Source organism: Cherax quadricarinatus, chromosome 14 (genome assembly GCF_038502225.1).
Source record: "Cherax quadricarinatus isolate ZL_2023a chromosome 14, ASM3850222v1, whole genome shotgun sequence".
Lineage (NCBI taxonomy): Eukaryota > Metazoa > Arthropoda > Malacostraca > Decapoda > Parastacidae > Cherax > Cherax quadricarinatus.
This window is the reverse complement of record NC_091305.1, coordinates 14,741,939-14,754,819: the sequence shown is the minus strand read 5'-3', so window position 1 is coordinate 14,754,819 and position 12,881 is coordinate 14,741,939. Positions and strand designations below refer to the sequence as shown.

Here is a 12,881-nt window from a genome sequence, read left to right as displayed (position 1 = left end):
ATAGTAAATGCCCCTGCACGACGCTGTCCGGAAACACTGCTGCGAATCCGACGCCGTCTGAAGACTTAGAGCCATCTGTGTACACAGCGGTGGCATGAGAATGGGAGTGGAAGTGATCAAGAAAAAGAGAGCGGGAAGCCACCGTAGGCAGTTGAGCTTTTGAGCAAGGGAGTGAGAAAGAACAGACCCGAACAGCTGGAACTTCCCAGGGGGGTAGGGAAAAGTGAGATGCTACATGAACATATAAAGGTGGTAACTGAAGGGAAGACAAGAGTGAATGTAGGTGAAGAGAAAAGGGACGGAGCAAACAGGGGCGGCGAACGAATAAAGAATGTCTACTAATATCGGTGACCATTCTATAAATGGAAGGATTGTGGAGATCGTGAGAGCGTACATAGTAGCGAAGGCAATGGGCATCACGGTGATCAGACAAGGATGGAACATTCGCTTCTGCATAGAGGCTCTCAACAGGGGAAGAGCGAAAAGCACCAAGGCACAAATGTAATCCTTGGTGATAGATAGAGTTAAGGCTAGAGAGAGTAGCAGGAGAGGCCGCGGAATAAATCTGGTCACCATAATCGAGTTTCGATAAAACGAGGGCTGAATGTAGGCGAAGCAGAGTTCGACGATCAGCTCCCCAGGAAAGATGAGCAAGGGTTTTAAGAAGGTTTAGCCGGCTGTGACAAGTTGCCTTCAGAGAGGTAATGTGAGGTTTCCGGGATAACCTACGGTCAAAGAGAAGGCCTAGAAACCTGACTGTATCACGTTCGGGGATACGGGAGCCATAGAGATACAAAGGATGATCGGAGATAACAGAGCGTCTAGTTAAAGTAATTTGGTGAGTTTTGGTACTTGAAAATTTAAACCCAAGCGTGGTGGCCCAAGTGGAAACACGGTCGACCGCATGCTGGAGAGAAACTGCAATAAGATGACAGTCAGCGCCTGCACAAGCAATAGTGAAGTCATCAACATAGAGTGATGACCAAATATTGGGTGGAAGAACAGAGGCCAAATCATTTATAGCAAGGAGAAAAAGTGTTGTGCTTAGAACACATCCCTGAGGGACACCTTCAGCTTGGACGAAGTCCGGGGAAAGAACATTATTGACTCGAACACGGAAATGTCTGTCAGTTAAAAAGTTCTTAAGGAAGGATGGTAGATTGCCTCGGAGGCCTAAGGAATGGGCCTGGGCCAAAATATTATACCTCCAAGTTGTGTCATATGCCTTCTCAAGGTCAAAAAATATGGCAATAACTGAGTGATCATTCGCAAAGGCATTACGAACATACGTATCCAAGCGTAGTAAGGGGGTCTATGGTAGAACGACCCTTATGAAAGCCATATTGACTAGCGGAGAGACTGTTGTGTGTCTCTAAATACCACATTAAACATCGATTTACGAGACGTTCCATCACTTTGCAAACTGCACTAGTAAGAGCGATGGGACGATAGTGGGAGGCATCATGTCCTGTAGTACCCGGTTTGCGGAAAGGGAGAACAATGGCAGATTTCCACAGCTGGGGAAGAACTCCTTGTGCCCAAATAAGATTGAAGAGGTGTAAGAGGACTACAAGGGCTGACCGATGTAAATGTTGTAACATACGAATATGAATGTCGTCAGGCCCAGCTGCCGATGATCGGCAAGCTGAGAGCATTGCCTCTAGTTCTTGAAGTGTAAAAGGCACATTATACTGTTCTTCTCTGAGAGAAGAAAAGTCCAAGGGTACTAACTCTCTGGCAGACTTTGAGGAAAGAAACGAGGGGCATAGATGGAGCCCTCGGGAAATACGGACCAGATGTGTGCCAAGTTCAATGGCAACTTCGAGAGGGTTTGCTACATCAACACCAGCGACCCGTAGAACAGGAGCCGGGTCAGGAGAGTATTTAGCACTCAATTTCCTCACTTTTTTCCAGACTGCACTCATAGAAGAAGCAGAGGTGATGGTGGAAACAGTCTCGCCAACAAGTGCGTTTAGCTTCACGGATGACACGGCGAGCGATCGCACGCTTCTGCTTAAAATCAAGAAGTCTCTCAGCGGTTCTATTGTACCGGTACGTGCCCCATGCAGCGCGTTTCAAACATACTGCACGAGCACAAGCAGGAGACCACCAAGGCACGCACTTCTGAGAATGCCTGCCTGAGGTTTGGGGTATAGAATGAGAAGCTGCGGTATAAACTGACGTCGAGAAGAGGTGTAGGAGCTCATCAATGGAGGATGAAGAAGGAACCTCACTAAAAGCAGTGAGGTGTGAGTAAAGATCCCAATTTGCCTGATCAGATTGCCAGCGAGGGCTACGGAAAGGTGGTGAATAGGAAGGAGAAGTAAGAATAATTGGAAAATGATCGCTGTCATGTAAGTCCGGTAGAACAGACCAGGTGAAGTCTAGTGCAGTGGAGGAAGAGCAGACTGATAGATCGATGCAAGAGAGAGTATGAGTACGAGGATCAAAATGGGTGGGAGTACCCGTATTTAAAACATGGAGGGGATGAGAGGCGAGAAAAGCCTCCAACTGGATGCCACGTGAGTCACAATGAGACCCCCCCCCCCCAGAGGAAATGGTGGGCATTAAAATCACCAAGTAACAGAAGTGGTGGTGGTAAGGATGAAACAAGAAAGGCAAAGTCTGGGATAGAAAATGCTCGAGAAGGAGAGAGATATAAAGAACATATTGTAAACCACTTATTCAAGTGGATATGGGCTGCAGTGTAATGCAGCGAGGTATGGACAGATAGTTTACAGTACGGAATATCATTGTGTAGAAGAAGGGCACTTTCATTAAAGGTCCCATCTGAGAAAGGATCCGAAGAATACAATAAATTATAGCCTGAGATAGGTTGGAAAACAGCCGAGTGTAATTTTGGTTCTTGTAAGCAAGCACCAACAGGGGAAAACCTGGAAAGCAACATCTGAAGCTCACCCCGATTACCCCTGAGGCCGCGGATATTCCACTGTAAATAGGCCATGATTGGCGATGAAGAAAATACCAGGAATCCGTAGGGAAAGGCACCTACGGACTAGAGGGGTTAGAAAAGTCAACGTGTGGTGGCATTGGAAGACGTTCAAGCAGCGAAGGAACGGAGCGTTGCGAAGAATGGGGTTGTGAAGATGGAGGAACAGGAAGTGAATCAGTGTCCATTGAAGGTTTAGTCTCTGCAATATATTCTGAAATGGCTTCAAGTGTTTCTGAATTCAAAGATGGATGGGAGACCATATTGGAGATAGAAGGAGGAGGGTGAGTAAAGATTGGGACAGTAATGGACTGTACCAAAGTAGAGGGGGAGGGAAGAGTGTAAGGGACTGGAGATGAAGTGTGGGGGGGGGGGGGGGACAGAAGAGGCAGAAACCTGGGAGGTGGCAGAAGAGGGAGAAACTTGGGAGGGGACGGGGGTGGAAGGCATAGTACGAGGAGGAGGGTGAATCTCCACACTTGTAATAGAGCCAGAGAGAGGGGAAGAACTAGGTACAGAGACTGGAAAGGTAAAGTGTGGAGGTGTAAGAAGGGAAGGAAGGGGCAAAGAAGATTTGAGCAATGTGGATTTTTTGGACTTCTGAGAAGTAGAGGGGCGATTGGTATTAGGTGTCGTACGAGGTCTTGTCGATACTGGGGCTTGTGAGGAAGGACCCGAAGATGTGAGAACAGACTGAGTTGTAGTCGGGACGTCAGAGCCAAGGACAGCAAAAGGATTAGATGCCGGAGTGGCTATGGGAGGGGTAACAACAGAGGAGGCTGCAGAAGATGGGACCCCAGAAGTGGGGGGATGTTTGGAAACACGAGAATAAGAAACACGGGGTAGTCTCCCTTGGAGGCGGAGATGAGTAACTGCCATAGCATAAGGGAGACCTTCTGCCTCTTTGAGGCAACGGATTTCACGTTCATTTAAGTAGACCTGGCAATGGCGGGAGTACGAAGGGTGAGCTTCATTACAATTAAGGCAAGATGGAGGTTGACTGCAAGATGTATTAGAATGGTCGTCGGCACCACAGACTGGGCATTCGGCCATAGATCTGCAATATTTCGCTGGGTGACCAAAATGCCAGCAATTTCTACATTGTTGCGGTGTAGGTATCACTTTTCCAACTTGTCCCGCGACATATACAGAGGACGGGAGTTCTCGGCTGTCAAAAGTTAAACGAGCCACATTGCAAGGGTAACGTCTCCGCCCCCGGGAGGAAGGACATAAGTGTCTACTTTGAGGATTGGGAGATCCTGGAGTTCCAGCTGCTCAAGAATGTCATTGCCACATGACTGGAAATTCTGTTGGACTATGGTATGGGGCAGAATGACAGTACCACTACAAGATTTGAGAGAAAGATGTTTTTCAATAGTGATAGGAGTAGCTATCGATATTCGAAAGGAGAGAAAGATCATGAGCTTGGGTAGCATTCTGGACAGTGACGATGTGCGTACCGCTCTTGAGAGCATGAAATGAAATATCTCTACCAACATGACGCAGGAGCGCTTTGCCAATACTATGGTCAGAAAGGTAGGCAGAAGAAGAAGTCGGTCTTAAAGTAAAGAATTTAGTCCATTGTGTGGTGCGAAACTGAGCGTGGAGAAGAGTGCTTGACGTGTTGGTCTTTTCCGAGTAGAATGGGAAGGTAACGAAGGAGCATCATCAGGAGATTGACGTTGGCGTTTAGGAGTAGGACCGGAGTTGGTCCGACGTGAAATGGGTGGGCGATTCAAAAATTCCCGTACCGTAGAGGGAGAAGCCGGAAGCATAGTCAAAGGAGAGCGGAGTTCAGACAAATCGAAGGAGTCAGTGGAAGCCCCGGTACCTGAAGCGGGTGAGGAAACAGCACCAGCAAGAGGTACAGGGGCATCAGGAGTGTCCGAAGAGTGGTCTAAACACAAGGCAGGGTCAGAATGGGGTGCGGTATCAAGAAGGGGCCCGGGGGTAGTGTTTTCATGGATTGGGTTCTCCATGGTTAGGTTACTCCTTTGCTTTTTGTTTTTAAGAAAAAAAAAGAAAGAAGAAAATAAAATAAAAATAAAAAAATAAAAAAAAAGGGGGGAGTGGGGAGGAATAGTTCCCAGGAGGAATGAAAGGGCCGGAAATCTCCCTCCACGCCCAAGAGGACCTCAGCACCGCTAGTAGCGCAGATGCAGCATGGAACCCGTGCCATACCCTACCCTTCATGCCAGTAAACCAGCAATCCGGGATAGCAACCTCACATCTGCCGAGCTACCTCGGTGGACAAAAGAGAGGGCGGCCGGATATCCGCCACAAAGCATACCTCCTTCGGCCACCACCCCCGGAATCCGAAAGGTGGCTTCCAGAGATACACCCGTCGCCCGAAAGACACCCAAAGCTACTCTGGGATACCGGAGAGGGATCGGGACATCCCCAGGCGATCCAGATTCCACGGCAAACTACGCCACCGCTAAGAACCTCAACGGAATGGGATGGACCCCGGTGTCCTGTCCCCTACCTAGGAACTAGCGCGCCTGTGGGAGAAACCCCAAAGGCCAAAAAGAGGAAGGGCAAAAGGGAGGGGTGGGGAGGAGGAGGAGGAATGGAAAAAGGGGAGGATGGGATAGGGGAGGGGAGAATGGGGGGTAATTAGGTTCGGTCTGAGGAAGAAGACCAACAGGTCTAATTCCTCAGACGAAGAGCCTCTTCACCACGTCAAGGAGCCCCTTTTGAAGAGGTTCAGGAACCATAACCTTCTGTTATGTAAAATTCTACTGTAACTTCATTGCTTATTTTGGTATCCTTACAAGATGTCCATTGCAATTTTTTTTTATATCCTCAGCACAACCCAAGATTGATCCAGACCTATCATCGACCACCACATCCAGAGTAAGCATAGTGACAGGGTGTGAAGTGGATGGAGATGATACGTGTCGAGTAGATATGCATGTATACACAGAGTTCCTAAAGTATAGGTGAGTTATTGTTAAAACTAATAATTTATTTAGCAGTTCACTTGATAAAAATATTAGTGTTGTGACAACAATTTTGTTGCCATAATATGCTAAGCTACACAGTGGCACAATATAAGCGTTTCTATTAAATTGTGGTAAAAACATTTAAAGTCCTCTTTTTTTTTTTTTTTTTTCCTAAAACACTCATTAGACTAGTACAGTATAGTAATTCGCATTTTTATACCTTGATTATGCTTGGTTACCTAAAGAGCATTTATAATGAATACTGTAGTGTTTATAAATAAGATATGAATATCATTTACCCATAGTGTTTGCAGGTTATAAAATAAGAATGAGTTTGTTCCCTGGTTTTTGCCTATGTTTTCCATGGGGAAGTGGAAAAGAATCTTTCCTCTGTAAGCCATGCATGTCGTATGAGGCGACTAAAATGCCGGGAGCAATGGGCTAGTAACCCCTTCTCCTGTAGACATTTACTAAAAAAGAGAAGAAGAAAAACTTTATAAAACTGGGATGCTTGAATGTGCGTGGATGTAGTGCGGATGACAAGAAACAGATGATTGCTGATGTTATGAATGAAAAGAAGTTGGATGTCCTGGCCCTAAGCGAAACAAAGCTGAAGGGGGTAGGGGAGTTTCGGTGAGGGGAAATATATGGGATTAAATCTGGAGTATCTGAAAGAGTTAGAGCAAAGGAAGGGGTAGCAGTAATGTTGAAGGATCAGTTATGGAGGGAGAAAAGAGAATATGAATGTGTAAATTCAAGAATTATGTGGATTAAAGTAAAGGTTGGATGCGAAAAGTGGGTCATAATACGCGTGTATGCACCTGGAGAAGAGAGGAATGCAGAGGAGAGAGAGAGATTTTGGGAGATGTTAAGTGAATGTATAGGAGCCTTTGAACCAAGTGAGAGAGTAATTGTGGTAGGGGACCTGAATGCTAAAGTAGGAGAAACTTTTAGAGAGGGTGTGGTAGGTAAGTTTGGGGTGCCAGGTGTAAATGATAATGGGAGCCCTTTGATTGAACTTTGTATAGAAAGGGGTTTAGTTATAGGTAATACACATTTTAAGAAAAAGAGGATAAATAAGTATACAAGATATGATGTAGGGCAAAATGACAGTAGTTTGTTGGATTATGTATTGGTAGATAAAAAACTGTTGAGTAGACTTCAGGATGTACATGTTTATAGAGGGGCCACAGATATATCAGATCACTTTCTAGTTGTAGCTACACTGAGAGTAAAAGGTAGATGGGATACAAGGAGAATAGAAGCATCAGGGAAGAGAGAGGTGAAGGTTTATAAACTAAAAGAGGAGGCAGTTAGGGTAAGATATAAACAGCTATTGGAGGATAGATGGGCTAATGAGAGCATAGGCAATGGGGTCGAAGAGGTATGGGGTAGGTTTAAAAATGTAGTGTTAGAGTGTTCAGCAGAAGTTTGTGGTTTCAGGAAAGTGGGTGCGGGAGGGAAGAGGAGCGATTGGTGGAATGATGATGTATAAAGAGAGTAGTAAGGGAGAAAAGGTTAGCATATGAGAAGTTTTTACAAAGTAGAAGTGATGCAAGGAGGGAAGAGTATATGGAGAAAATGAGAGAGGTTAAGAGAGTGGTGAAGCAATGTAAAAAGAGAGCAAATGAGATAGTGGGTGAGATGTTATCAACAAATTTTGTTGAAAATAAGAAAAAGTTTTGGAGTGAGATTAACAAGTTAAGGAAGCCTAGAGAACAAATGGATTTGTCAGTTAAAAATAGAAGAGGAGAGTTATTAAATGGAGAGTTAGAGGTATTGGGAAGATGGAGGGAATATTTTGAGGAATTGTTAAATGTTGATGAAGATAGGGAAGCTGTGATTTCGTGTATAGGGCAAGGAGGAATAACATCTTGTAGGAGTGAGGAAGAGCCAGTTGTGAGTGTGGGGGAAGTTTGTGAGGCAGTAGGTAAAATGAAAGGGGGTAAGGCAGCCGAGATTGATGGGATAAAGATAGAAATGTTAAAAGCAGGTGGGGATATAGTTTTGGAGTGGTTGGTGCAATTATTTAATAAATGCATGGAAGAGGGTAAGGTACCTAGGGATTGGCAGAGAGCATGCATAGTTCCTTTGTATAAAAGCAAAGGGGACAGAAGAGAGTGCAAAAATTATAGGGGGATAAGTCTGTTGAGTATACCTGGTAAAGTGTATGGTAGAGTTATTATTGAAAGAATTAAGAGTAAGATGGAGAATAGGATAGCAGATGAACAAGGAGGCTTTAGGAAAGGTAGGGGGTGTCTGGACCAGGTGTTTACAGTGAAACATATAAGTGAACAGTATTTAGATAAGGCTAAAGAGGTCTTTGTGGCATTTATGGATTTGGAAAAGGCATATGACAGGGTGGATAGGGGGGCAATGTGGCAGATGTTGCAGGTGTATGGTGTAGGAAGTAGGTTACTGAAAGCAGTGAAGAGCTTTTATGAGGATAGTGAGGCTCAAGTTAGAGTATGTAGGAAAGAGGGAAATTATTTCCCAGTAAAAGTAGGCCTTAGACAAGGATGTGTGATGTCACCGTGGTTGTTTAATATATTTATAGATGGGGTTGTAAGAGAAGTAAATGCGAGGGTTTTGGCAAGAGGCGTGGAGTTAAAAGATAAAGAATCACACATAAAGTGGGAGTTGTCACAGTTGCTCTTTGCTGATGACACTGTGCTCTTGGGAGATTCTGAAGAGAAGTTGCAGAGATTGGTGGATGAATTTGGTAGGGTGTGCAAAAGAAGAAAATTAAAAGTGAATACAGGAAAGAGTAAGGTTATGAGGATAACAAAAAGATTAGGTGATGAAAGATTGGATATCAGATTGGAGGGAGAGAGTATGGAGGAAGTGAATGTATTCAGATATTTGGGAGTGGACGTGTCAGCGGATGGGTCTATGAAAGATGAGGTGAATCATAGAATTGATGAGGGGAAAAGGGTGAGCGGTACACTTAGGAGTCTGTGGAGACAAAGAACTTTGTCCTTGGGGGCAAAAAGGGGAATGTATGAGAGTATAGTTTTACCAACACTCTTATATGGGTGTGAAGCATGGGTGATGAATGTTGCAGCGAGGAGAAGGCTGGAGGCAGTGGAGGTATCATGTCTGAGGGCAATGTGTGGTGTGAATATAATGCAGAGAATTCATAGTTTGGAAGTTAGGAGGAGGTGCGGGATTACCAAAACTGTTGTCCAGAGGGCTGAGGAAGGGTTGTTGAGGTGGTTCGGACATGTAGAGAGAATGGAGCGAAACAGAATGACTTCAAGAGTGTATCAGTCTGTAGTGGAAGGAAGGTGGGGTAGGGGTCGGCCTAGGAAAGGTTGGAGGGAGGGGGTAAAGGAGGTTTTGTGTGCGAGAGGCTTGGACTTCCAGCAGGCATGCGTGAGCGTGTTTGATAGGAGTGAATGGAGACAAATGGTTTTTAATACTTGACGTGCTGTTGGAGCGTGAGCAAAGTAACATTTATGAAGGGGTTCAGGGAAACCGGCAGGCCAGACTTGAGTCCTGGAGATGGGAAGTACAGTGCCTGCACTCTGAAGGAGGGGTGTTAATGTTGCAGTTTAAAAACTGTAGTGTAAAGCACCCTTCTGGCAAGACAGTGATGGAGTGAATGATGGTGAAAGTTTTTCTTTTTCTGGCCACCCTGCCTTGGTGGGAATCGGCCAGTGTGATAATAAAAAAAAAATAATATTCCAGGTGAATTTTGAACAGCAGTGAAGTCTGAATTTAATGGACTAATAGGGGTAAGGGGGTGTCCATTAAAGCTGATTGTCCAATAAATCTGAATGGTAAGATTATTTTTTATTGAAACTATAACTTATCAATTTACTGAGCAGAACAACAATGACAGACAATTCTGGACTTAACAGACTTTGTTCATTAAATCTTAAATCAGTTCGCCCACCAAATGAATAATTCTGGATTTAATGAACTGTGTCCATTACTAATTCCAAAATCAATTAACCTAGCAGACCATAATAGTAATGGGCAATTCTGGATTTAACAAACTCTTGTCAGTTGTTTTTAGTCCGTTAAATCCAAACTCAGCTAAATTAAATTTTGTTAAATCAAGATTTTACTGTAAAATTTTTGCTTTGACATCTTTGGTCGCTAGACTGTTCCATATGTTTATTGCTTTCTGGAAGAAGCTAGTTTCATAGCTTCATTATGCACTCCATGCCCATCTGTCGTTCACTGTGCTGAGGTGTCGTAAGATGTTTCCTCTTATAGCTGTCAGATATCTGTCACATTCTTATTGAAAATCAATTTAAGACTCTTCTCAAAAGCCACTTAATCACCCTAGACTAAATGCTCAATACTCAATATTCCCATAATATAATTTCAATACAGTGGACCCCCGACTTACGATATTAATTCGTTCCAGAAGGCTGTTCGGGTGCCATTACCAAATGAATTTGCTCCCATAAAGAATATTGTAAATTAGATTAGTCTGTATCAGACCCCCAAAAATACACTTACAAAAGCACTTACAAAAATACACTTACATAATTGTTCAAGTTGGGAGCTGATCGTAAGTCAGGGGTCCACTGTATTTACTTTTGAGCCTATTGTCGATTGTCGACAGGAATATAATTGAATCATATTTCACAAAAAGCATTTTTGAATATACGTATATGAATATATCCTTTGGTTTATGTAAATTAGATTCACTTATAATTAATAGAACTGCTGTACAGCTATGATAAATTACTTTAGTGTTAAGTAGTCAGTAAGCCAATAAATTAAGTCAGCCCATAATGCCTAGGCATAATAGAGGCTCTCTTTGCATTGCAATCCATTATTATAAATACATAATCTCAATGTACTACTTGCAAAGAAATTAATAAATTTGAATTTGAATTGGGTCTAGACAGTAACTGAATGGGTAACCATGTGTATCTGGCATTGCTTTTGGCTGGCAGAAATTCAGGCACTCAGTGTTGTGGGTTCCCCAGGCTAGACATGAGTACTATATACCCATGTATTAAAAAGTACTCGAAGTCAAAACAAATTGTAATAAAAGTGAACCAAAATTGTAGTGCTGCAAGTGAAACATTTAACCCTTTCAGGGTTGAGAGGTCTTCTCCTAAACTTGTTCTCAGGGTCGTAAATTTTTCAGAAAAATAAAAATGATTTTTTTCTTATGAAATGATAAGAGAATCTTTTCCCAATCATAATGGCACCAAAAGTATGAAATTTGATGGAAACTAATGGAATTATGCTCTTGCAAAGTTAGCGGTCTCGACGATGTTTACGCACCGGTGATTTCGCTCACTTTGAGCCCTATTTTTGGCCAATTCCAGTGTACTAGTCGACAAAAATCATAACTACATATTTCACTAGAACTCCATTTTTTCTATCGAATGAGTACAAGAAACAACCCATTTACCAATTTTAACTATCCAATAAGGTTGTCAGAAATAGGCAATTTTGTCAATTTCACACAAATTTCAAAAGATGCCAATTTCCTAATATTGTCCAGAATAAACAAGACAGACATTCCTGGCACTAAAATAACATTTTCTCTGTTCATTATTCATGTCCCCAGGCCCCTCTTACATTTCTTTTGCTTTCTACCTTCTAGAAGATTTACTGTTATGCAGACTACTGCATTAGTGTAGAAATGGTATAAATAATATCAGCACACTTGTGAAAGAATATTAGACTCACCAGTTAACGTGTATTGAACGCATGGCATGATTTGTTTACTTTTGAACCTTGGCAAAAATCGAACATTTCTGCTGATTTGAGCTCAATTTCAAGGTACTTTTCAGTGTGAAACCAATCAAAATCATCTCAATTTCTGTAACATGTCTTCCATTCTATAAAAATGAGACCAGGAAAAGTAGAATGCAACCATAAATACCATATGAAAATACAGTGCAAAGTCACTGTTTTAAACCAAAAACATGGTCAAAGTTTTTTTTTTCTCATTATGCACTGTGTGCTGTGGGATTTTTTCATCCTGTGTACACTGACCACATAGACCCATTCTTTCATACATAGGCCTACAAGCTTTCTCTCGCTAGATTTGAAGGCACTAGAATTTACGTGTACGTACTAGTATGTCAATAACCTTGGTGCATAAGACGTACTAGTACGTCGGAAACCCTGAAAGGGCTAAATCCAGAAACACATTTCTAAAGTAATAATCAGAGTGAAGGAAAAGCAAAGTTTAAGAGAAGTTAAAAATGTAAATGGTTAAAGGTTGTATCCTCAGCTTGTTTGCTTGGTATATACCACAATAATAATTTATATACAGTGGTACCTCGGGATACAAATTTAATTTGTTCTAAAAGGCTGTTCGAGTGCTGATACCGAATGAATTTGTTCCCATAAGGAATAATGTAAATTAGATTAATCCGTTTCAGACCCCCGAACTTACACTTACAAAAGCACTTACATAAATACACTTACATAATTGTTCACGTTTTGAGCTGTTCATATCCCTAGGTTACCACTGTAGTATATGTGAATATTTATTTCCTGACAGTATGTATATTATTGCATTTTGGAAGAATTGTAATTTGGTTAATGGTCATACCCAAAAATTCCATACTATACTGTATTATGTACAGCAAATACAGACATATAAAATAATAATGATGATAAAAACAACAGTATAGATATTAATAAATGATAATGATGAAATATTAAATAATAAATACAGGAGGATCCTGCTTATATGGCAGGTTAGGTTCCAGGCTACTGCCATAAAGTGAGGCTCTCCTGTACAAGGTTGAAGACTAATATTTTTTAAAAATATTGAAGCTGCCTTTCATAATGAAGTTGATAAATGATTTTAGGTACTGTATAGTTAACCCAGGCAAAGTAAATATGTACATGTACGTACCAGTGTTAGTTGACTGGCGTGGATCGTATCCTGGGGGACAAGACTGAAGGACCCCAATAGAATTAAGATGGACAGTCCTTCATGACACATTGACTTTCTTGGGTTATCTTAGGTGGTTAACCCTCCATGTTAAAAAAAT

General features: G+C 42.4%; 1 protein-coding gene across 4 annotated transcripts in view; it reads left to right on the top strand.

Annotated features, from left to right (window-relative positions):
• The window catches only part of LOC128695607 (integrin alpha-PS3-like), a 263,263-nt gene that overhangs the window by 159,624 nt on the left and 90,758 nt on the right, over window positions 1-12,881 (top strand). For all 4 annotated transcript variants that reach the window (XM_070084870.1, XM_053786331.2, XM_070084871.1 and 1 more), the window contains exon 14: window positions 5,760-5,892. In XM_070084870.1, coding sequence (XP_069940971.1) covers window positions 5,760-5,892 — 133 coding nt within the window. The remainder of the gene's footprint in view (window positions 1-5,759; window positions 5,893-12,881) is intronic.